Source organism: Theropithecus gelada, chromosome 10 (genome assembly GCF_003255815.1).
Source record: "Theropithecus gelada isolate Dixy chromosome 10, Tgel_1.0, whole genome shotgun sequence".
Taxonomy (NCBI): Eukaryota; Metazoa; Chordata; class Mammalia; order Primates; family Cercopithecidae; genus Theropithecus; species Theropithecus gelada.
In genome coordinates, this window is record NC_037678.1 from 72,902,928 (window position 1) to 72,927,912 (window position 24,985).

The 24,985-nt window shown below is 44.5% G+C and overlaps 2 protein-coding genes across 3 annotated transcripts in view; both read right to left on the minus strand.

Annotated features, from left to right (window-relative positions):
- Positions 1-1,275, minus strand: part of SIRPD (signal regulatory protein delta) — a 46,952-nt gene extending 45,677 nt beyond the window's left edge. The window contains exon 1 of the mRNA XM_025398145.1: positions 1,179-1,275. Coding sequence (XP_025253930.1) covers positions 1,179-1,251 — 73 coding nt within the window. The 5' untranslated portion in view covers positions 1,252-1,275. The remainder of the gene's footprint in view (positions 1-1,178) is intronic.
- Positions 1,276-9,748: 8,473 nt separating this feature from the next.
- Positions 9,749-24,985, minus strand: part of SIRPG (signal regulatory protein gamma) — a 58,396-nt gene continuing 43,159 nt past the window's right edge. For both annotated transcript variants that reach the window (XM_025399259.1, XM_025399263.1), the window contains one exon: positions 9,749-9,861. In XM_025399259.1, the coding sequence (XP_025255044.1) occupies positions 9,749-9,861 (113 nt within the window). The remainder of the gene's footprint in view (positions 9,862-24,985) is intronic.

The window sequence follows — 24,985 nt, forward strand, 5'->3', positions numbered from 1 at the left end:
AGAATGATGGTTTCCAGCTGCATCCATGTGCCTACAAAGGACACAAACTCATCCTTTTTTATGGCTGCATAGTATTCCATGGTGTATATGTGCCACATTTTCTTAATCCAGTCTGTCACTGATTGACATTTGGGTTGATTAATGTGACCTTACTTGGAAATAGAGTTGTTACAGAGAAAATCAAGTTAAAATGAGGTCATTGAGGTGGGTGCTAATCCAATATGGTGCTTGTTTTTATATGAAGTGGAAATTTGAACACAGAGACAGACATACACAGGAGTAAGATGATGTGAGGATACAGGGAGGGTGGTGCCACCTGCCATCCAACAAATGTTTGAGGCTACCACTGCCAGAAGCTCAGAGAAAGACATAGAACACAGTCCTCAGAAAGAACCAACCCTGCCCACACTTCAATTTTGAGTGTCTAGTCTCCAGACCTGTGAGAAAATTAATTTCTGTAATTTAAACCACCCAGTTTGCAGTACTTTTTAAGAGTAACCAAATACAGTGGCAACAGAGAAATAAAAAACTGAATTTCACAGAAAGAAGTGTAAAACATGCCAGGGGCCAGGCGTGGTGGCTCATGCCTATAATCCCAGCACTTTGGGAGGCTGAGGTGGGTGGAACTCTTGAGCTCAGAAGTTTGAGACCAGCCTGGGCATCATAGTGAAACCCCATCTCTACAAAAAAAGACAAAAATTAGCTGAGTTTGGTGGCACGTGCCTGTAGTCCCAGCTACTTGGGAGGTGGAGGCATGAGAATCACTTGAGCCCAGGAGGTGGAGGTTGTAGTGAGCCAAGATCGCACCACTGCACTCCAGCCTAGGTGACAGAGTGAGACCCTGTCTCAAAAAAATAAATAAAAATAAAATAAAATAAATTACACATCCTTTGATTCCAGAGGCTGGAGGGTGAGAGCTATGATGGGTGCTGTGCCCAGCCCTGTGACCATAGGTGTGAGTCCTTTACCTGAACAAAGAGATTTGCAACAGACATGGCCACTGGGAGATTTTGTCAGAACTGGGGGCCATCCCAGTGTAGTCTTCTGAGTTCTGCCTGTTCTGGGATAAGACGAAGAAAACTCTCCCAAAGGAAATTTTATGGGAACAGGTGAGGGAGAGTTCACTAAACAAGAAGAGGGGAGAACCCACCACACACACACAATAAGGCCCCACTCACCTGCCAGTTCAAGCAGCAGATACAGCAGTAAGGAAGGCAGAGATGGGTGGAGTGGGGAGGCAGGGATGGGCATTGTGGTGAAACCTGGAGCTTGCTCTGCCTGAATGTCTGTCCTGGAGACGCGCTTGACTCAGTTCTCTGAGCAGAGAGGACAGTTCTTGCCTCTGTGATGTCAGAGGAAGGGGATTGTGATGAGAGGAAAGGTCAGGGGACTGGGCCACTTTTTCCTTTGTGATTATAAAATTGAACAGACAAGGTTGCTTCAAGCTAAGAAGTCGCTGCTGGAAATATTTAGCATTGCTGGGACTGGGAGTCTTGACACCCACAGACTTATACTCCTTCCTGAGTTTTATCCGATCTCAGAGGTTCTCCCCAACTTCATGGCCTTTGCCTATCTAGGAGCCTCAGATACACAGGCTGGACCAAGGCCGCAACCTCATGATGGGCATGTGTGGGTCTAGCTCCTGCATGAGCTCAACATCCTCCCCTTCTGAACAGCTGAAGAAAGAGACAAGATATCTATAACCTCACTCACTTGATAAGAGTTGAACTTTACAATGGATGCCCTTTCTTCCACTCCAGAGTTGTCAGAGGTAACAAACAAGCAATATCTGCTGTGGGCTCTTGGCTTTTCTGTAGGTCCCTCCATACACTACTAGGAACTGCTTCCTTTTTCCTTCCTGCAGAGGAATCAGGCGTGGCTGAGAAAGATATTCAAGTTGTGGAGGTGATGATGATTTGTGCTCTAGAGGATGGACGGGGCCTGCAGGGAAGGCGGAGCTGGGGGGAACGCTCTCTAGGAGGGAGAGTGACATGCCTACAAACACCTGGGAAGGTGAGGGCTGCCTCTCCTGCTTGGGCTGGACCTGGGACCAGCTCTCAGGGATGGGATTGGAGGAGCAGAAGAAATGCTCCCAGAAAGAGGGAGGAAGCAGCATGTTGACATCCTTCTCTCTCAGCTCTGGAATGGGTTCTCCCTAAGCACAAAGGTTGCGTTCAGGGACCCTCAGCCCACATTCAGCTGGTGACCCTCTAATGTCCAAGCATCCATAGGCAGGCACGGGCTGCCATCCTCTTTCCCCATTGCCTCCTCATGACTTGTGCCTCCACCTCAGGGACCAGCTAGATGTCAGGGCCAGGAGAGGTGTTAGACCCTCTAGGAAAAGAAAGCAAAGCCAGGCTGGCACGTTCCCTCTGAGATGACAAAACTCCCCATCCCCTGGTGATGTCATCATCCTATCCCATTGTCCTGAAATGATGAATTCCACAAAGGAATTCCAATCCATGGCCCCTGCTTGGAACTAGACAGGAACATTCCTCCAGCCTCCTTCATCCTCCCCTTCCCCTACTCTGAGGAATCTTCTCACCTTTCATTAGACTCTAAGTTCCTTGGAAAGTCAGTACTCACAGGTCAGTACCCAAGAGTGCCGGCTTTTGAATCAGATATAATCTAGGTTAAAATCCTGAATCCACCCCCTAGGAGCTGAGTAATCTTGGGGCCATGATGCAGACCTGTATATCCTGCAACCATCTTGACATCTTCATTTATGTGTGTGTGTGTATATGTGTGTGTGTGTGTGTGTGTGTATATATATATATATTTTTTTTTTTGAGACGGAGTTTTGCTCTCGTTGCCCAGGCTGGAGTGCAATGGTATGACCTCAGCTCACTGCAACCTCCGCCTCCCGAGTTCAAGCAATTCTCCTGTCTCAGCCTCCTGAGTAGCTGAGACTACAGGCACCCACCATCATGCCTGGATAATTTTTGTATTTTTAGTAGAGACAGGGTTTCACCATATTGGTCAGGCTGGTCTCGAACTCCTGACCTCAGGTGATCCACCTGCCTCGGCCTCCCAAAGTGCTAGGATTAGAGGTGTGAGGGTGTGAGCCACTGCACCTGGCCCCTTTGTATACCTTAAATATTCAAGTTTGAGTTTCAGATCTGCACTCACAAACCTTATCTTCTCCCACACCATGCCTGTTTGGTATTTGGTACCATCATCTATGCAGTTTGTCAGACCAGGAAGGGACTCAGGTTCTGTACCCTCACTTATCCACTTGCTACCAAGTAAAAGGGGGTCGCTTCCTGATAGGCTAGAAGCCAATACTGTGACACCAGGCTTTTGAGAAACGAAAAGATTTTTATTGCAAATTGACTAACAGGAAGACAGGAGTCTAGCTCAAATCTAGCTCCATGTGCTAGCTTCAAGGCAGTAGCTTTATTAGAAAAAGTTTCGGGGGTGGATTCTGGGATTAGTATGATTTATGAAAGGAAAGGGGAGGTCTGGAAAGTCCTTGGGCAGGTACGGTTATCTCTCCACGCCTCTTCACAGGTCCCATGTGCAAAACCCTGGGGCATTGTTATGAAATATGTGGTAGAAATTCAGGCTGTGACATCAGCAAGCTCATTCTGAGCAAAATCTAGTTGGCCATATTGGTTCCAACAGATTTTAGTCAGTTTTGTTATCTTACAAGTGGAGGAAGTTTCAGCAGTTTAGCAAGTTGTTGTTTTTTTTTTCTTATCTGCTATCCTGTAAACTCAAGAATTTCTGTTAGTAATTGGTTTCTTTAACTCCTTGGGGGCATAGTTTCACACTCATATCTTGCCCCTGCCAGGCCCTATTGGATTTACCTCCTAAATCCCTTCTGAATTAATCTTTCTCCATCTCTATCATCATCTCTTGCCTGAATAAAAATAATTGCCTTCTCACTAGAGTATCCCCATTTTTATTTGCCCCCTATAATCTCCTTCTCCTTCTTCAGCAGACTGGTCTTTTTACAACATAGATTTAATTATGTCCCTCTCTTGAATAAACATGTTTGTGGATTCTCATTAACCTGGAGGTACTATAAACAAGGCCTTCTTCCGTGACTGACTTGCTCCCTTAGAGATGAAGGGATCCCCACCTTTCTGATATGTAGCACAGCCTCACTGTCCCACGCTGGCTTTCCTGGGAGACAGACTCTGGGGTGAAGATGAGCAAGTAGGTTTTTTTTCAGGGAGTACTTTTAGGATCAACAGTTGTGGACGGGAGAAGAGGGAAGCAGGATTGGGGAGAAAAAGAAGCTGGGCTGCAATGAAGTCCCAATGAAGACCTCAGCTGACCTTGCATGGAGCCTGGTACTAAGACGTTCCTCCAGAGTTGCTCTGAGTTAGGATAAGAGAGCTGGGCCTTTATACGACTAAGTTGATGAGTCCGATGAGAGGTGGTCTGTTCCCAGATATGACCTAAGCAAGGGTTCTCCCTTCAGCTGAGACAATCCCAAATAGGGCTGATGCTGAGGACCATCTCCATAGCCAGGTGCCTCTCAGCATCCATTACACTCCTCTTGGGAACAACTTGTTCCTGTGAAGACTTGGGCTCAGGACATTATTCACTCACTCATAGTCAGGTCCTCAGAGCTATCCCAGCTCACCCACATAACCCAAAGTTTTCTGATCTCACTTGGTCTGACCTGGGTTTTACTAATGGGAAAAGTTTAGGGTGAGCATCACGGGGGACTGAGAAGCCACTTTCTCTGGGATCTGAGTGCCTAGGTCTGGGGTGAGCTCTGGTAGGGGACAGAGGAAGGACGAGAGGAAAGGAAACTTCAGGCTTGTGAAGTGAGATAAAACTTTGGAATATTTACAAAGTCTCCCTACCACACATTTCTTTGCATTGCTCCCCACGGGGTGCAAGAGGCAAATAAAACCTAGCTGAGGACAAGACGTTAATTTTTTTAATAGACTTAATTTGTTAAGGACAGTTTTAGATTTACAGAAAAATTGAGCCCTATCATTAGCATCTTACATTAGTATGATAAATTATTGTAATCAATGAACCAATATTGATACATTATGATTAATCAAAGTTCATAGTTTATTTAGATCTTTTCTTTTTACCTAATGTCCTTTTTCTGTTCCAGCATCCCATCCAGGATACCTGTTACATTTACTTGTCATATTTCCTCAAGCTTCTCTTGGCTATGACAGTTTTTTAGACTTTCCTTGATTTTGATGACCTTGACCATTTTGAGGAGTTCTGGGCCTGATATTGCAGGATACCTCCTTATTGAAATTTGTCTGATGTTTTCCTCATGATTAGATTGGGGTTGTGAGTTTTGGGGGGAAGGTAACAGAGGAAAAGTGTCATCTTCATCACATCATATTAAAGGTACATATTAGTGACATGATTTATGATTGTTAATGTCGATTTATAACTGTTGATGAACTCTTGATCACCTGGCTGAAGTTGTATTTGTCAGGTTTTTCCACTGGAAAGTTATTTTTTTCTCCTTTTTTTCATGCTGTACTCTTTGCAAAGAAGTCACAGTGCACAGCCCACACTTCAGGAGTGGAAGTTATGTTCCACCTCCTTTAGAGTGGAGTGTATAAATAAATTATCTGGGACTTTTCTGCACTGGAGATTCTTCTCTTCTTCCCCATTAATTTATTCAATCATTTATCTATATCGGTATGGACTCAGATATTTATTTTATACTTTGGATTATAACTCATTACTACTTTACTTATTTTTTTTGCTGACAGTGTTCCAGTTTTGTCCTTTGGGAGCTCTTTCAGTTGGTTCCTGTGCCCCTTTGATGTACTCCAGTCATTGTGGGTTTTGGTTTTGGGGTTGACTTTGTTTTCTTTTTAGCACTTTCTTACTTTCTAGAGGATGTTTAATTTTTGATGGAATGTTTTAAACAGAAAGAAGAGAGAGTAGTCTTTAAAGAAATAGCTTGAGAATACAGCACACAAGCCAAGTGATCAAATGAAGAGAAGTTTTCTTTTGAAATCCAACACCTAGTAGAAACCAATGGCCTCAATGATGTATTCACTCATTTTTAAAAATTGACAGCCTATTATATGGCAGACACAGTTCTGGCAACTGAGGATACAGATAATCCTCCCCCACCCCCAACCCGCCACGATAGAACTGACATTCTATTTGTGTAAGATAGACAAATACAGGCAGTTCTCACTTTGGTGCTGACATGCATGCATGTTACTTACCATAGTTTAGTTAAGTAACATCAGTCCCACAACACAAGTCTCGAAATTTAGGTGCCATAGTAAATTTACTGTAATTTGCATAGACTGCAAATTTCTGGGCTAGCTCTTCAGTCCACAAATCACCATGGAAATAACAAAAGCTCGTCATGATCAGTAACCAGTCATGCTGCGTCTTTCAAAGTCTGTTGGTGATTGGTCCTTATGAATCTCCTACTTATACAACAAAGCCTATAGTTGGATTGCCTCCTTGTCTCCCAGTGATGAGCCCATATGACATTTTACACAAATGAATAATTGAAAGAGGAATTTTGCAACCAAGATGACATTACAGTGAAAAAATGAGAAGTGAAAATGCTGCAAGTGAGGTTCAAATTGAATGTGAGTGGAATTCTAGAAGTACAAATAGTTGACCATGGCAATGTAGACCCTGATGCAGGAACTTCAGATAGGCAGCCAGAGGGAGGTAGTAAAGACAAACTCCCACAAATGGGAGAGGAGTGGTAACAAAAGGGCTGAAGATGTCCCAAAGGTTGAAATACTAGCAAAAATCTTCACATGAAAGGACTTTCTGGAGTGATTTCACAATATTGAAAATGCAAGGGATAACATGTTGGAAGCTAGTCCAAACTTAGAAAGATGGAAAAACACGAAGGTATAATAGAAATGATGCTTCCTGGTTGGGCATGGTGGCTCATGCCTGTAATCCCAGCACTTTGCGGGGCCAAGGCAGGTGGATCACCTGAGGTCAGGAGTTTGAGACTAGCCTGACCAACATGGAGAAACACTGTCTCTATTAAAAATACAAAATTAGCTGGGCGTGGTGATGCATGCCTGCAATCCCAGCTACTCAGGAGGCTGAGGCAGGAGAATCGCAGGAACCAGGGAGGTGGGGGTTGCAGTGAGCCAAGATCACGACATTCCACTCCAGCCCGGGCAATAAGAATGAAACACCATCTCAAAATAAATAAATAAATAAATAAAAAGAAATGATGCTTGCTCCGTGTATTAGCCTACTCTCACACTGCTATAAAGAACTACTGGAGACTGGATAATTTATGAAGAAAAGAGGTTTAATTGACTCACAGTTCCACAGGCTTAACAGGAAGCACGACTGGGAGGCCTCAGGAAACTTACAATCATTTTGGAAGGGGAAAAGGAAGCAGGGACCTTCTTTACATGGTGGCAGAAGAGAGAGAGAGAGAGAGCGAAGGGGGAAATGCCACACACTTTCAAAAAACCAGATCTCATGAGAACTCACTGAGATCTTACAAGAACTCACTGTCACAAGAACAGCAAGGGGGAAGTCCGCCCCCATGATTCAGTCACCTCCCATCCCACAACACATGCAGATTACAATTTGAGATGAGATTTGGATAGAGACACAGAGGCAAACCATATCACTCCATATCAGAAATATACAAGAAAAAGGCAAGCACTCTTCCAACTACTCTTGATACATTTTTACAAAGAAATAACACTTGAACTCTCAATGTTTCTAATGCTTTGAATTGCAGTGCACAAATAAATATTTATTTCATTATATTTTCATTGTCCTCTACATTTGTAACTGAGAGTGTGAGAGTTTCTAATATTTTGACAAAAAATGGTAAAGGTCACAAACTGATAATTGTTTTTCTAATTGGATATGGAGAATGCTTTCCTAGGTTTCAGGTTGCACAGTCATTTTTGCAATCCTGCACCGCCATGAAAAGTGAGAGCTGCCTGTATTCAGCATAATACTTATGTAAATAAGGGCTAAAAAAATTAATTAGGATAAGAGAAATGAGAATGCTGGGACAGAGAAAAGAAATAACATTTTCTACAGGGTAGTTTATAGAAGGTGCCTTTAATAAAGTGACATTGAGCAGAGACTGGAAGGAGGGAGAGTGGGAGCCATGTGGCTGTGTTGGGGAAGAAGCAGAGAAGTGATATGATTTGACTTTTCCAAAGAATTGCTGTGGCTGAAAAATGAAAGCCAGAGGAGTGGTCCCAAAAGAGATGATGCTGGTTGGGACAGGGAGTGGTGGTGGAAGTGAGAAGTGTGCAGATATGGATGTAACTCAGAGGTGTCCTGCAGCAGGCTTGGACTGGCCCTTGAAAACCAATTGTTAAATTTCAGGAATTTTGCAATCTGGTTGTTTAAGTGTTGACAGTGTGAAATTGGTCAGGTTGGGAGTTATTACACTAGAGAAATTGGCAAGCACTACAAAACAGCTTTTGGTTTTTCCCTTTCAGAAAGTCCACTGTTAAACATTTACCATCGCATGTAAGTGGACATAGGCATTTTGTAGGCAGAATTGAATACGAGTTGTAAAGGGAAGTCAAGGAGGGCTCCTCGATGTTGGAGTGTGGCAGCATTTCTACCATGAGCAGCAGGACTGGGAAGGCTGCAGGATGCTAGAAGAAATACTGTTCCCATCTCAGAGAGAGAAGGTAGAGCTTCTTTCTTTTTGGGTTTGAGGGATAGCATTCTTGGACAAAGAGGAAAGAGAATCATTTTTTTCTTAAAATCGGTATAGGGGTTCATGTGTATTCAGGAGGCAATAGAGAACCTCAACAAGGCTGGGGGAGTTGGAGGGGGCAGGAATCCAGAAGATGGGATAACTCTTGAGAGCCTGGAGAGCGTCTGTGGTTTATGGTCACTCCCAAGGCGACAGATGGGAGGAGTCCTGGTGTGTTTAGATTTGGCGTGTTTCTCACCTTCTAGGGAGGTGCCGTGAGTCAGTGCCCAGAGCCCAATCCCGTGGCCCCTGCTCAGGACCATGAATGGAGACACTGCTCTGGGGCATCAACGTCTTGTGAAGGAGCAACAGGAGCCTGTGGGCAGGCAGATGTCATGGGAGAGGAGGCGTTTGCGGCTGAGTCTGGAGAAACTTCTCGCTGGCTCCTTCTCTCATGTTGAGCCTCTCAAGAAAGGAAGGAGGCAGCAGAGACTGAGGGTCTCACATGGCAGGGGAGGAGCAAAGGAGCTGTGGGAAAACACATCCACATTTATTCATCTGCTCATCATTCAAGAAATGCTTCTTGAGAGTCTGTTATGTTTCTGGGGCTGGTCTCTTGGGATGCCTGTTCTGGGGGGACAGGCAGGCCTCAGGTAGGACTCTGCCAGCTCAGCCCTCCTTCCAAGTCCTGATGCGCCCCCCCTCCCTCCCTTCCACTCAGACACACAGAGGATCAGAGCAGGAGTAGCCCTCAGAGCAGCCCATCTGGGGATTCTCAACATTACTCTACAAGTGGGGATTCCTTTAGCCCCATGGAGTCCTAGCAGTGGCCTGGAAGGGACCACCCACTCAGTTGGCCCTCACTTAGACCCCTCTGTCCACCTTTTCCATGAGACTCCAAGGGCACTGGGGACACCTCTGAACCCCCTTGAAGCATCCCAACTCCTGCACACCTCCTGTGGGTTGGGAGTCCCACACAGGGTTCCCTGAAACTCTTAGGTGTCATAAAAGAGCCCTGTCACCTTCTGTAAACTCCACTGACCCTGAAGCTGCATGGCAAGTGAGCTGGGCCCTCCTGCTGGCCTTGCCCTTCTTGGCAGCCCTTGGTCAGTCCTCCCTCTCCCACACTTACAGTCAGGCCTTCTGTTTCCAGCAAATGTAGACGGCAGAGACACCAACCACCAGTAGCACCTTGGGGCCCAGGAGGAGAGCTACGAGGAGTGGAGCAGTAGGAGCCAGCGCCAGGCCTGGAAATCAGGGAAGAGGAGTAGCCATGAGAGGAGCCACCTGGGAGCTCATCTCAGGGGCCTCCACTTACCCCATCTGAGGCTACCTGGGCCCATCAGTGCTCTGAGGCTTTTGAACTTGCATCCGGCTCTGGCTTCCCTGACTCCAGCCGAAAGCAAAGGCCAGGGAAAGTGGCTCCTCATTCTCACTCACCCTGTCCCAGGCTGTCAGCTTATCCTCCTGGAGGGAAAAGGTGGAGAGAGTGTGTACTCAGGTGTTCATACATATGGCAACTGGGTTCCTCACTTGATCCTCACAAGCCTGTGGGGCAGGGATTATTATTCCATTCTGATGGGGAAACTGAGGCCAGAGAGTTTAGGGAGTGCCCAGAGATTAGTGGGATCCAAATCTAGGGGAGCCCATCATTATGTCCCCCAGGGTGACTCCTGAGTCCAAGACAAGTCCAACACCCCAGGGTCATAAGAATGATTAGGAAAGGGTGGGCAGGTGGTGTGAGGATGGATTCAGAGTGAGAGAGCTGCGTGCTGCCCTTCTTAGCCCCAGGGGTATTTGGATGACCCCATATTCTCATGATCTCAGGGAGCCCTCCAGGGACAAGAACTAATGAAACCTGTTGGCTGGAAAAGACCCTGGTGAGTCAGGGAAAGGGCCTCATGCTTGGGAGGGCCTCAGACATCATCTATCCCACCTCAACCCTAGTGCAGATGTCATCTGAAATTTCTCTGTTGGACACAGAGAGTCAGATCTAAGGAAGCACATGTTTGGACTCTGCATTTTTTAAACAAGGGGTTTTGGCTGTTAAAAGTAACAAAGGTATTATTTTTTTCTCTTTTTTTAAAATTAAATGGTGCTGGTGGGTCCTTAAGGAAGGAAGGGAGACCTCAGCATCTGTGGCCGCTGGGGTGTTGCAGGCCGGCAGTTCTCAGCTGGGTGGTTCTCTGGGGCTTTCTCTCCCTTGAAGAGAGCTGCACTGCCCAAATTTACTCCTTCTAGAGGGGAGCCCATGTGAGAGCTAGACTGCATTGGGAATATGAAGGGCTATCCCCTCCCCTCAATTTAAAACAACTCTACAGGACCCTCCAGCCTTTGGCCTCTCTGCAGGAGCAGCTCCGTGTTTGTCCTGCCTGCACTGTGGCTCAGCACCTCCCTCCTCCTACACTCCTGCCTCCTCATTCCCTGAGGCATGTTGACCCTGACAGCACTCTAGGATGCTTCCTGCATTCCTTTATCCATTCCCAGTTGGCCTCCCAGAGAAACTGACCTTGGGAAGTGGTCTGGAAAGCAGACTCTAAAATATAAGTTTGGAATCTGATTACTCATCAGCTGGCAAGGAGGATCCCAGGGCTGGTGGTAAGTGGGGCTGGACAAGCCCTAACTTGCTTTTGTGTTGCAACTGATAACACTTTCACTGGCAGTAAACTGGGATGGTGTAAACCCAGGAAGGAAATTCCTTGCCCTCAGCCTTTTGAAAACAGATTGGGAAATGGTAGTTGTAAGAACTAAGGTGTCAGCTGTTGCTGGGCATGAATCCTTGGAAGAAAGACAATGAGAAACTAAGAGTGATTGATCATGAGTTAAGCTTCAGTGCTGAAGCCAGAGGACTTCTTGGCAGCACTGTAGATTCTTATTTTTTGGAGCCACAGGGCAGAAGGAATAGAGGATTCGGTCCTGGGCATCATAGAAGAGTAGCAGAATCATAGTGGAGGATGAATCTCAGTTTCAATGGCTGCTATGCTGGGGTAGGGCCCTGATGGGGAAGTTGTGGGACCCTGAGATGTGGGAGGAGACATTTGGGTCAAAGCACTCAAAGATTGTCAGTTAACTTAGGAGTTGCTGGGGACAATTGCAGTAGCATAGCTACTTGTCTCTATAAATATCCTCCCCAAGCCAAAAGAAGAAACAACAAAGGAAAAGTAAATTCTACACAATCCAGGCTGTAAATATTACTTGAAGAGAGAAGGCCAAACTGGAAAATGACTGTGAGTCAAAAGGGAACACTCATCCAACCCTAGTGTACAGTCTCTCACTAGGCTCCCACGCCACTGACGCAGCACGTCACAGAAGGCATCAGGCAGTTTGCCTGCCAGCCTAGACAACCTAAAATGCATTTCCAGACTCACTATATGAGCCAGGATGCTATGTCAGACACACTGAAAGCACCCAAAAATGGCAGCCCTGGTCTGAGCGCCAGTGGGTGGTTGGAAGTCTAAGGAAAAACTCAACCTTGTCCAGATGGTACAGAATCATCTCATCCTGTGCTACCTTGACAAGTATAACTATGAACCCAAGAAATATCATGAGGAGCAGGCATAGGAGAACTTCCAAGGTTGAAGAGCAAGGTTAAGAACCTGAGGACTGAGGAACAGCCCAGCAGCCAGACACCAGGGAGCCAACCCCCAAATACCAGCCCCCAGCCATGGAAAGTGATGAAGGGAGGACACAGAAAAGAGGAAGTCTCAAGTCAATAAACATAAACTCCCACTTTAAGAAACTACAAAAAGTAGGGCAAAGTAAACTTAAAGCAAACAGGAGGGATAGGAATAAATAAAAAAAAAAAAAAAAAAAAAAGAGAGAGCAGAACAGATAATCAATGAAACTGAAAACACAAAAACAATACAAAAACCCACTGAAACAGAGTCGATCTTTCAAAAACACCAATAAAATGGGAAAAACCTCTAGCATGACTGAAGAAAAAGAAAACAGAAATGGCACATTTTCAGTATCAGGATGAAACGTGGGATACCATTGTAGACCCTGTAGATACCATTGAGTTATAAGAGGATATTGTGAACAACTCTACACACATAAATGTGACAACTTAGATAAAATGGACCAAAAATTATACAAAACACAACTTACCAGGACTCACTCAATAGGAAATGAAAAGTGTGAATAACCCAAAACTATTAAGGAAATTGAATCTATGATTTTAAAATACCCAAAAATATTCCTGAGGCCCAGATCTTTCATAGGAAAACATAAGCATTTAAAGTTAAATTAAAACAAAATTTGATACACAGGGAAATGGAGCTGAAAAGTTTTGGTAAAATTTGAATGTATACTCCATTTTAGATGATATGAGGAAAGTATTTTAATAATTTAATGAAATTTAGTTATTTGAATGTTTAAAATGTCAGTGGACAATGACATTGGTTTTGTGAAAAATATCCTTGATCACATGATCACTCAAGGTGCAACTGCAGGTGCATGCGTGAGCAAGTTTTCAGCGGACGTGACTATGCACCTTCCACACATCTGTGATGATTGGGGACATTTTTTCTTCTCTATGTCCTGTCTTTACTCTTCCAGCAGGCAGGGACATGAACAAATCAGTGACTCAGCACTGACCAGGAGATGATGCAAACATCATACTGTTTTGGAAGGAACTTGAGTCCTTATTCTTATTTTCTGGCACCTCAGGGCAGAAAGAATAGAAGGTTGGGCCCCGGCCATCATTGGAAGAGTAGCAGAATCACAAGGGAAGATGAATCTCAGCTTCAATGGCTTCTATGCTTACATAGGGCCCTGTTGGGGAAGCTGTGGGACCCTGAGATGTGGGAGGAGACATTTGGGTCAAAGCACTCAAAGATTGTCATTCGACTAGAGGAGAGGGTCCCCCTCCTGGTATTATATGAGAGGGAAATAAGACATTTTTTGATTATAGAGAGGGTAACCACTGGCCAAATTCAGGTCCTTGGGACAAAGCCCAGCAGAAGGGGAGAGTTTCTCTAATTAGCACAAATTCCCAATATAGCCTGGTAGTGAGCCTGTCCTCAGGGACCAGATTTACCATCATTAGTTTGGACCAATAACCTGATGTAATGGCCAGAATCTTCAACATCATCCCTCATCACTTCCTGAGTCCTGGTTTCCCCTTTAGTAAAACTCCAAAGTCACTGGGTGTTTGAAGCAGGAAAGGAGATCAGAGATGAACAGGAATTTGCACATGGTCCATGCGCAGAGTGACTGGGATTATTGTTGGTCAAATATCACCATCGGAACACAGAAGAGGCCTGTGCTGTGACCAGGTCACCTGGGGGCCTGCTCCAGGTTTCAACTTCACTTGTCTTTCTGAAATTTATACAGCAGATGCCGGAGACTGCTGGGTGAGGTCACAGATGCGGATGGAAAAGTTTAGGATAAAACAGAGACAAGGTAGAGGTTAGAAAGTGTAAAGGGGAAGGTGGGGCACTGATGAGACATGCAGAAGAAGGCGAGACACAGGACTTCATAAACAAATGCATCACGTCCCTCTCTCCTTTTTCCTTTAATGTATATCTACACCAAAAGATTGATCAAGGTGTGCATCAAACTCTTGATGCACAGTTTCTCTTGTAGGTGGGTTTTAAGGGTGTCTGCAAGTTGCCAATTGTCACCTTGAACCTTCTAAGTAGTAGTGACCCGTGGAGTGTAGGATTTGGGGTCATGGAGCTGACATTAAAATTTTACTTTATATTTATAGACTTCTAGCTTATTTTATGACAAGCATGAATACTACTTTTAANCCAACACTCCTGAAAAGGAGCACAAAGCCGTCATTTTTTCATCCTTACGTGATCCTCTGTGTTTCCTCAAGTGTTTATCAATGACTTTCATTGACTGCGTACACACAAAGAGCAGGCCTTGAGCTCAGCACACTCTGTATATTATCTTATTTAACCCTCACAACAAGCCTGTAACATATGACTGTATTACATGTAAAGACATGGAAGCACAGAGGTTCAATTTCAAGGTAGCACTTTGGATTGAGGACCTGAGTGGAGCTCCTGAGACCTCCCTGGAAGTGTCATGCCTTGGCAGATATATAATCCTCCACTCTCTGGCCACATGGAGTGTTGCACTTTCTGGACCATTGCATTGATCATACAAGGCCATATGACTTCTTTAGACCACTGAGTTGTGAGCAGAAGTGATGGATATAATTTGTGGGCTGTATATTCAACTGCAAGAGCACCTATGGATTAACCTCTGCCTTCCACAGAGACCCAGGAGACTGACGGTGTTTGCTTGCTCCATCAGCCTGAATGCATGAATGACCATAGCGTGCAGAATCCTCACCCACACCGAACATTCAGCTTAAAATGTAAACACAACAATGTTTTAAGCCCCTAGGGATTGCTCACTCAGAGCTTAATCAGATTACATTAATTTCCTAATGCTGATGTGACAAATTACCAAAATTTAGTGTCATAAAACAAAAGAAATTTATCATATTATAGTTGCAGAGGTCAGGAGTCCAATATAATGCTACTGTGTTACAACCAAGGAGTAATGATGAAAGAAAAATACACAATGGTAGAGAATAAAACAGTGGTGACTAGGGGTGAAATTGGGGGAGGTGATGGGGAGATGTAGGTCAAAAAATACAAATTGCAGATGGTTGATAAAGAAGTCCAGAGAATGAAGGTGCAATATGAGGCCTCCAATTAAAAATGTTGTGTTGAATTCAGTATTTTTGTTAAAAGCATATTTTATGTGCTCTTGACATACACACATGTGCAGGGTAACTATAGGAGATGCTGGGTGTCTCCAATTGCTTCACTAAATACATGCACATGAAAGCATCATGTTTTACGCTTCACATATGCGCAATTTTTTAAAAAGTTGTCAGTAAAGCTATGTGTCTTCTGGAGGCTCTGTTTTTTGCCTTTCCAAATTCTAGAGGCTGCCCATGTTCCTTTTTGCAGTTACATCTTCCCGTCACTCTAACCTCTTGCTTGCATCCTCACATGTCCTTCTCTAGGAATTAATCTCCTTCCTCCTTCTTGTAAGGACCTTTCTTACATATGGTGTCCGCCCTGATGCTAGATCCAGATGTTAAAACCACTGTCTTAAAAGTGTTTGAAGTGGTTTTGGGCACGGTGGCTCATGCCTGTAATCCAGCACTTCGGGAGGCAGAGGTGAGCCGAGCACCCGAGGTCGGGAGTCCGAGACCATCCTGTCCAACATGGAGAAACCCTCGTTTCTATGAAATGCAAAATTAGTCGGGTGTGGTGATGCATGCCTGTAATCCCTACTTGGGAGGCTGAGGCCAGAGAATTGCTTGAACCTGGGAGGCGGAGGTTGAGGTGAGCCGAGATCACGCCATTGAAGTGGTAAAGGAAACAATGGATAAAAAACTAAAACCACAGGATTATACATGCATTAACAAAATAATATCAAGAAATAAAAATTATAAAACAAATCAAATGGAAACTTAGGATTTGAAAGTACAATAAATACAGTTCACTAGGGATTTCCCCAACAGGTGTGAGCTGGTAGAAAAAAATCAGAAAACTGGAAGATGAGATAATTGAAATTATTGAGACTGAAGTATGGATGAAAAAAGGAATGAAATAAAGAGAATAGAATCTAAGGGAATTGCGGGACATAATCAAATGAATCAAAATAACCTTATTAGAGTCCCGGGGGGAATGAAAAGGGAAGAGAGAAAGGAGCAGAAGATTATTTGAAGACATAATGGCCAAAATGGTTGCAAACTTGATATAACTCATAAATCTAGAAATTAAGATGCTGAGGAAATGCAAATTTAACTCAAGGACAAGCTCAGAGATCCACAATAATACATATCATATTCCAACTCTTCAAAAACCAAAGACAAAGAGAGAATTCTGAAAAGAGCAAGAGAAAAGTGATTTCTTATATACAAGGAACCCTCAATAAGATTTATCAACTGAGTTCTTTTCAGAAGCACTGGAGGCCAGAAGACAGCAGGATGATATGTTTAAAATGCTGAAAGTGGGAAAAACCTGTCAACCATGAATTCTATACCTGGGAAGACAAGTGTTCTTCAAATATGAGGGAGGAATTCAGATATTCTTAGATAAACAAAAGCAAAAAGAGTCCATTACCACTAAACCTTACCTACAAAAAATGCTAAAGGGAGTGCTTCAGGTGGAAATAAAAGGATGCTACATGGCAACTAAAAGTTGTATGAAGAAATAAAGGTGTCCAGTTATGTGTACATTTTTAAAAAATCATATTTTCCTGATGCCTCAACATCCCACAAACAAGCTGTGAGCACCCTAAACACATGATGAGGTAACCAGTGTGACAATGCTGGTCCCTGCCACAATTCCTCTTCTTGTCCTCCTGTGCTGTGACCTAGTGACACTGAAACACTCTAGTAAAACCCATCGTGCTTTTTCTTTGTGTCCTCCATCATGACTCCCAGTAAAGGCAATTGCTGCCCATCTCTCTTGCTTCTGCTTGGTTGAGGCTACTCCCTGGAACTCCACCCATATGGCTTCCTGTGTGGCATGCCCCACCCCATCTAGGACCTGTGAATAGAATAAATCATTCCACTTCATATGCCTCTCTACAAGAACTTTTCATGGCCATGTTAGAGTGATGCTTTAAGACTCAACCAGCAGGACTTACTCTACCATTTTCAACACTAACGGCAATGAGGATAGAATCATTCTAAATTGGGGTGGAAAGTTCCTGGGAGAAGCCCTGTGACTGTTCATGCCTTACTGATTTGCTACTTTGATTGGCTACTTTAATTTAAGATGACTTTTTACCCTGATGGCTTTCCCATGCTGTGCTATGCACAGCTTTGTGTTGCCTTTTGGAGTGCGACCAAGACTGTATCCTAAGGTGTAGATCCTGTTCCAATATTGATAATGACATCCACATTTCTTCAAGGGCACAGGATGACATAAATTGATAACAACCTCTTCAAAGGAGATTCAAGTGATACACATATTAATGACACATAATCAAGCATCTCTAAGTTGTTTTGGGGTGCCAGTGGCAACATATTCTTCTTTACAAATTTTACTTATAAATTAAAAGCAACAACCACTCCTGTTTGTGTCTTCAAATGATCACATTTGTTGCTAAATAGTGTGGTAGGCAATAATTAATTCTACGTTTGCTTCCCCGCATTTTCTAATATTTCTGCTAGTAGCATAACATGACTAAAAGAATGAACTCTGGAGCTGGTTGACCTGGACTTGAATTCGAGCTGCTCCACTGACTGAGGTAGAAGACAATGAATGGAGAAGTTCTTCCCTCTCCTTGACTCCTTGTTTGCAAATAGGGGATAATAGCTGTTGCTTTCACACAGGGATGTTGTGAGGATTAGTGGAGTTAAAACGGGCAAAATGCTAATAACTGTGTCTACATGGTAGGAAGAGCTCAATTGTTAAACTCTTACTGCTATCATTTGTGTACAGTGTACGTGTGAGAAAAATAATTTGAAAAGTGAGACCCCTGCCCTCTAGGCCTGTTAGGTGACATCACAGTAGGGCCCAGTGGGGAACTGAGAGGCTGCTGTGCCCAGCCCTCTGGTTCTGGGGTCGGCTCCATGGCCTGAGAAGGGATCAGGACACGCAACTTGCCTGGATGCAGTGAGCAGGGCTCTCCCAGGCTGCACAAGGAAAGGGCCTCCAATCCTGTCTGTCTTGGGGAAGGGGAAAGAAATTATCCATGGGAAAGTTAAGAGAACCAAGGGAGGTTGTAGTACCTGTTATGGGCTGAATGTGTTCCTCAAAATGCACGTGTTGAAGCTCTAATCCCCAGCACCTCTGAATGTTACAGTTTGGGAGACAGAGTCTTTAAGAGGGAATTTAGTTAAATGAGGTCATTGGGGTGGGCCTTAATCCAACATGACTGATATTCTCAAAAGAAGAGGAGATGAGGACACAGACACACACACACAGTAAGATCATATGTTAAGATACAGAGAGAAAATGGCCCTCTACAATCCAAGGAGAGAGACCTCAGTAGAAACTAACCCTGCTGACACCTTGATCTTGGACTTCAGCCTCCCTAACTACAAGGAAGTAAATGTCTGTAGTTTTAGCTGCCCAGCAGGCAGGTCTTTGTCATGGAAGCCCTAGGAAAGGAATATAGGACCCAGTAAGCAGCAAATGTGGAACTTCTTAAAGAGGAAGAGGTCACAGAGAAATGGGTGGTAAGAATCAGGTCACAGGGGAAGGAGGAGCATGGGGGAACAGAGGACACAGTGAGGAGCACCCTTAGGTAGAACCGTGGCTGAACATTCCCAGGACACACTGCACCACTGGCCATCTCAAGTGAGCACCATTACAGACTTCACCTCCTCACAGTGATGAAAAGAGAGGGCTGGGCTTGGAGCCACATAACCCTGTTAGGGTGTCTCTGAGCTCAGTCTGTGGCCTTGGGAATGTTGCTTGGCCCTAGGGCCTCAGCACTGGTAAGGATTTAAATAACGATTCTTCTCTGCTTTGTCAATTGAAATATCAAAATGTAAGTAATTGTTGTAGTGGTGGTTGAATCATCCTGTGGTTCAATGCCTCTGGTAGCCAGCTGCAGATCCACAGAGAAAGTGCTCAGCCCCCTGATTTTCTGCTCTCAGTCAAGGCCTAATCCTTGGCCTTTCTTGGCAGCACTTGTCATTGTCTGGAATCCCTGGAAGTCCAGGGGCAGGCCATGGCTCAATGGGCAGGGAAAAAGGACTTTAACCCAAAGCAATGCTCACCTGGTAGTCCCCCCAACAGTAGATTCATCAGCAGGAAAGGACCAGGAAGGTGGGGCCAGGAGGCTGGGATGGGCATTCTGGAGACCTAAGGAGTCTGCTCTGTCCAAACTTCTGTACTGGGAAGATCGCAGACTCGCCTCTGAGGAGAGAAGACAAGCCTTGCCTCCCTTGGTTCAAGAGGAAGTGGCTGTGATGGAGTGAGGCAGTAACCTGCTTCTCGGTTGTGAAATAGAAAAAAGGCACAGCAAGCAGCTACAATGCAAGCAGTTATTCATACTCCATTTCAGGAGAATCAGACAGGCTTAGCAGAGATAATGCCTCCTTCCCACTTGGGGTCTGATTTCCTTCCACATGGCTCCTCACCCCATCTTTATGTCTTCTTGGTGATTTGCCATTTGGTGCTCTTCAGCTAAGAAGGACCTGTGGTTATGAAATGTTACCTAAACTCTCCATCTCAAGACCCCAGGATGTGGTTGGCTTGTGGTCTCACTCTGCACCAGCCTCAACCACATGCTACTCATTTGGGGACAGGAGGAGGGATGACAGGACCTGCTCAATGTTGGAGAGGAATCAGGTCTGCTCTTGAAATGGTTCCCTACTCCAAACGTTTATCAATATAACTGGCAAAACTTTGCCCCAGTTTAGTTTCATGTGGACCTTAGCACTTTCATGTGCCTGCCTCCAGAAGAAGGAATTACTTCCTGACTTCTTCCAGGAGAGGAAGTGGGCTTAGGGTAATAAGGATCTGTTTTGTGGGGTGAGGTGGGGATTATGGGTTATGGAGAGGGTATAGGCTTATTATGGGGGAGAATATGGAGGGCAGATTCCTGGGGCAGTCACATCAATTTCAATACTCTTTGCTCTGTACACAGAACACCTATTCCATTCATCACTGTGTTGAGATGGGAACTGAGGAGAGCGGGAGAATAAATACCCTGACTAAGAGGGTGTGCTAAGGAGTTGGTGAAGTTACTGGGCCTTCCTAGGTTCAGTTTTGCCTTCTAACCTTGGGATAATAAGTCTCACTGCCATGTTGTAGTGGACTTCAAAGGAGGTAATGACTATACATGCCTGAGACTCAGTAGGTCATTATTGATACTCATGGTGCCAGGTGAAGAGAGGAACTCAAAATATTGCTTTTATATGGATTCCTCCTGCATGCTGAGTTTCCCACCAGTGGCCTTCTCCCAGCTTCCCAGGACTTCTGGGACCCAGCTTATACAGTGTACTTAGACTACCCCTGCCACTCCGAGATCAATTGCTCCCTCTGGATCCTCTTCACCCTGCTTCTTGTCCATCTGTAGATCTTTTCTTACAATCTCCAGCTGTGTGACTTTCAACAAGACACTTGACTTCTCTAAGCCCTAATTTAAATATGTGTATATGTATGTTATAACATGCACCTTGTAGTGATATGGTAAGAGTAATATAAACCATACACAAGGCTTGATTCATATTTAATTGTAACCAAAATATTGTGGCTGTAATTATATTTGTGTACAGGAAGAGTTCACTGCTTCCCTGATATGCTTGTGCTTTAGAAAAATTACCTTGTTAGGAGAAATGGTTTCTCCTCCTTCATCTATGACTAAGAAAGACCTGTCTGGAAACCTCTCTTTCCCAGGCTAGGTTTACGGTCCTTCATCCATCACGAGTAATTGTCAAATGAAAATTTAAACGTCATTACATTTCCATCCAAATTTCTTTTTCAACGTGGCAGATGCGGAGAGGGTGAAATCATCACCTCTTGTTCCACACCCACAGAAGTGAATATAAAAATAATAAAATCATGTTAATCGATGTCAAATTACACTTTAAAACAAGAAACTAGTCTCTATATGACATGAAGAGTAGTAGCAGCTATTGTTTATTGCAGATGTCCTGTGCTCCAGTTACTGTAATAAGCATTTCATGCCAGTTACCTCATTAATTCCTTACTCTGACCCCATGAGATTAGCACTACCATTAACTTTCTTTTACCGGTGAGGAAACTTGAGGCACATAGGCAATAATAAATTTGCTCAACATCACCCAGCTTTTAGAATTAGAACACAGGTTGTCACACTCCATGGCCTTCACTGTTAATGGTTGTACTATGACACCTCTCACAAGAAGGGAGAGACATCTCTCAGGAAGGAAGCAGAGAAGCAGCCATAATCTCAATTAGGAACAGCCCCCACAGCAATGCTGGGATAGGTGCCATGTTCCACAAAGTGCTGACAACACATGATCACTCAGGGTATTATTCCTGGAAAGATGACAGTGAAAGGAGTAATCACTAAACAAGTGGGCAAGAGTGGCATCATGAAAGATAAATGATACATTCAAGAACAATAACTCAAAAACAAAAACAGCAATGAGACTAATATCTCAGAAAATAATATGAAGAGGTTTTTAACATTAGCATATTTAGTAACCGTATAGAGATAACAAAAGGAATGTAAATCCATAAAACAACATCAGTCATGTATGAAACAAGAATAGGTAGGCATGAAGTAACAACAGGTATCTGAGAAAAGTAACAAAACAGAGAATTTTGAAAAAATATAATTAGTGCTAAGTTGTTTAAAAAATAAATAGGTTGATGAATTAATCCATTCTTGCTATAATTATTATAATAAAATACCTGAGACTGGATAATTGATAAAGAAAAGAGGTTTAATTGGCTCATGGTTCCAGAGGCTTTACAGGAAGCATAATGCTGGTATCAGCTTCTTGGAGGTCTCAGGAAACTTACAAAAATGGCAGAAGGTGAAGGGGAAGTGGGCATATGGTATATGGCTAGAGTAGGAGGGAAAGACAGAGTGAGGAGGTGCCACACACTTTTAAACAAACAGATATCATAAGAACTCACTCAGTATCATGAGAACAAAACCAAGAGGGAAATGTGACCCAAAGACCCAGTCACCTCCCACCAGGTGCTACCTCCAACATTTTCTCCTGCCCACTTTCAAATATTATGTCCTTATAACATTGCAAAATACAATCACTCCTGTAGCAGGCTTTTGCCTGGATATCTAGGCTTTTCCATATATTCTCTGACATATCTAGGCAGAGGTTCCCAAGCCTCAACTCTAGTACTCTGCATACCTGTAGACTTAACACCACATGGAGCCACCAGGGCTCATGGCTGGCACCCTCTGAAGCCACAGCCCAAGATATACTGGAACCCCTTTGAGCCAAGGCTGGAGCTGGAGTGAATAGGATGCAGTGAGCCATGTCCCAAGGCTGCACAGAGCAGTGGGTCCTAGGCAAGGCCCTAAAAACCATTGTTCCATTCTAGGCCCCTGTGCCTGTAATGAGAGGGTCTCTGAAATGCCTTTGAAGCCTTTTCCCATTGTTTTGGATATTAGCATTAGGCTTCTTTTTACTTATGCTATTTTCACAGCCTGCTTGAATTCCTCTCCTGAAAATGGGCTTTTCTTTTCTACCACATGGCCAGGCTGCAAATTTTCCAAACTTGTATGCTTTGCTTCCCTTTTAAATATAAGTTCGAGTTTCAAGTCATTTCTGTGCTTACATATACGAATTAGGCTGTTAGAAGCAGCCAGCTCACTTTTGGAATGCTTTGCTGCTTAGAAGTTTCTTCCAGCAGATACTGTAAATTGTCACTTTCAACTTCAATGTTTCATGGACTCACAGTTCCACATGCTTAACAGGAAGCATGACTGGGAGGCCTCAGGAAACTTACAATCATGGTGGAAGGAGAAAAGGAAGCAGGGAGTTTCTCCACATAGTGGCAGGAGAGAGACAGAGAGAGAGTGAAGGGGAAAATGCCACACACTTTAAAAAACCAGATCTCGGGGGGCGGAGCAAGATGGCCGAATAGGAGCAGCTCCAGTCTTCAACTCCCAGCGCCAGCGACACAGAAGACCGGTGATTTCGGCATTTTCAACTGAGGTACTGGGTTCATCTCACTGGGGAGTGCCGGACGATCGGTACTGGTCAGCTGCTGCAGCCCGACCAGCGAGAGCTGAAGCAGGGCGAGGCATTGCCTCACCTGAGAAGCGCAAGGGGGAAGGGAATCCCTTTTCCTAGCCAGGGGAACTGAGACACACAACACCTGGAGAATCGGGTAACTCCCACCCCAATACTGCGCTTTGAGCAAACAGGCACACCAGGAGATCATATCCCACACCTGGCCGGGAGGGTCCCACACCCACGGAGCCTCCCTCATTGCTATTACAGCAGTCTGTGATCTACCGGCAAGGCAGCAGCGAGGCTGGGGGAGGGGCGCCCGCCATTGCTGAGGCTTAAGTAGGTAAACAAAGCTGCTGGGAAGCTCGAACTGGGTGGAGCTCACAGCAGCTCAAGGAAACCTGCCTGTCTCTGTAGACTCCACCTCTGGGGGCAGGGCACAGAAAACAATAACAAAGCAGCAGACACCTCTGCAGACGCAAACGACTCTGTCTGACAGCTTTGAAGAGAGCAGTGGATCTCCCAACACGGAGGTTGAGATCTGAGAAGGGACAGACTCCCTGCTCAAGCGGGTCCCTGACCCCTGAGTAGCCTAACTGGGAGACATCCCCCACTAGGGGCAGTCTGACACCCCACACCTCACAGGGTGGAGTACACCCCTGAGAGGAAGCTTCCAAAGCAAGAATCAGACAGGTACACTTGCTGTTCAGAAATATTCTATCTTCTGCAGCCTCTGCTGCTGTTACCCAGGCAAACAGGGTCTGGAGTGGACCTCAAGCAATCTCCAACAGACCTACAGCTGAGGGTCCTGACTGTTAGAAGGAAAACTATCAAACAGGAAGGACACCTACACCAAAACCCCATCAGTACATCACCATCATCAAAGACCAGAGGCAGATAAAACCACAAAGATGGGGAAAAAGCAGGGCAGAAAAGCTGGAAATTCAAAAAACAAGAGCGCATCTCCCCCGGCAAAGGAGCGCAGCTCATCGCCAGCAACGGATCAAAGCTGGACGGAGAATGACTTTGACGAGATGAGAGAAGAAGGCTTCAGTCCATCAAATCTCTCAGAGCTAAAGGAGGAATTACGTACCCAGCGCAAAGAAACTAAAAATCTTGAAAAAAAAGTGGAAGAATTGACGGCTAGAGTAATTAATGCAGAGAAGGTCATAAACGAAATGAAAGAGATGAAAACCATGACACGAGAAATACGTGACAAATGCACAAGCTTCAGTAACCGACTCGATCAACTGGAAGAAAGAGTATCAGCAATTGAGGATCAAATGAATGAAATGAAGCGAGAAGAGAAACCAAAAGAAAAAAGAAGAAAAAGAAATGAACAAAGCCTGCAAGAAGTATGGGATTATGTAAAAAGACCAAATCTACGTCTGATTGGGGTGCCTGAAAGTGAGGGGGAAAATGGAACCAAGTTGGAAAACACTCTTCAGGATATCATCCAGGAGAACTTCCCCAACCTAGTAGGGCAGGCCAACATTCAAATCCAGGAAATACAGAGAACACCACAAAGATACTCCTCGAGAAGAGCAACTCCAAGACACATAATTGCCAGATTCACCAAAGTTGAAATGAAGGAAAAAATCTTAAGGGCAGCCAGAGAGAAAGGTCGGGTTACCCACAAAGGGAAGCCCATCAGACTCACAGCAGATCTCTCGGCAGAAACTCTCCAAGCCAGAAGAGAGTGGGGGCCAATATTCAACATTCTTAAAGAAAAGAATTTT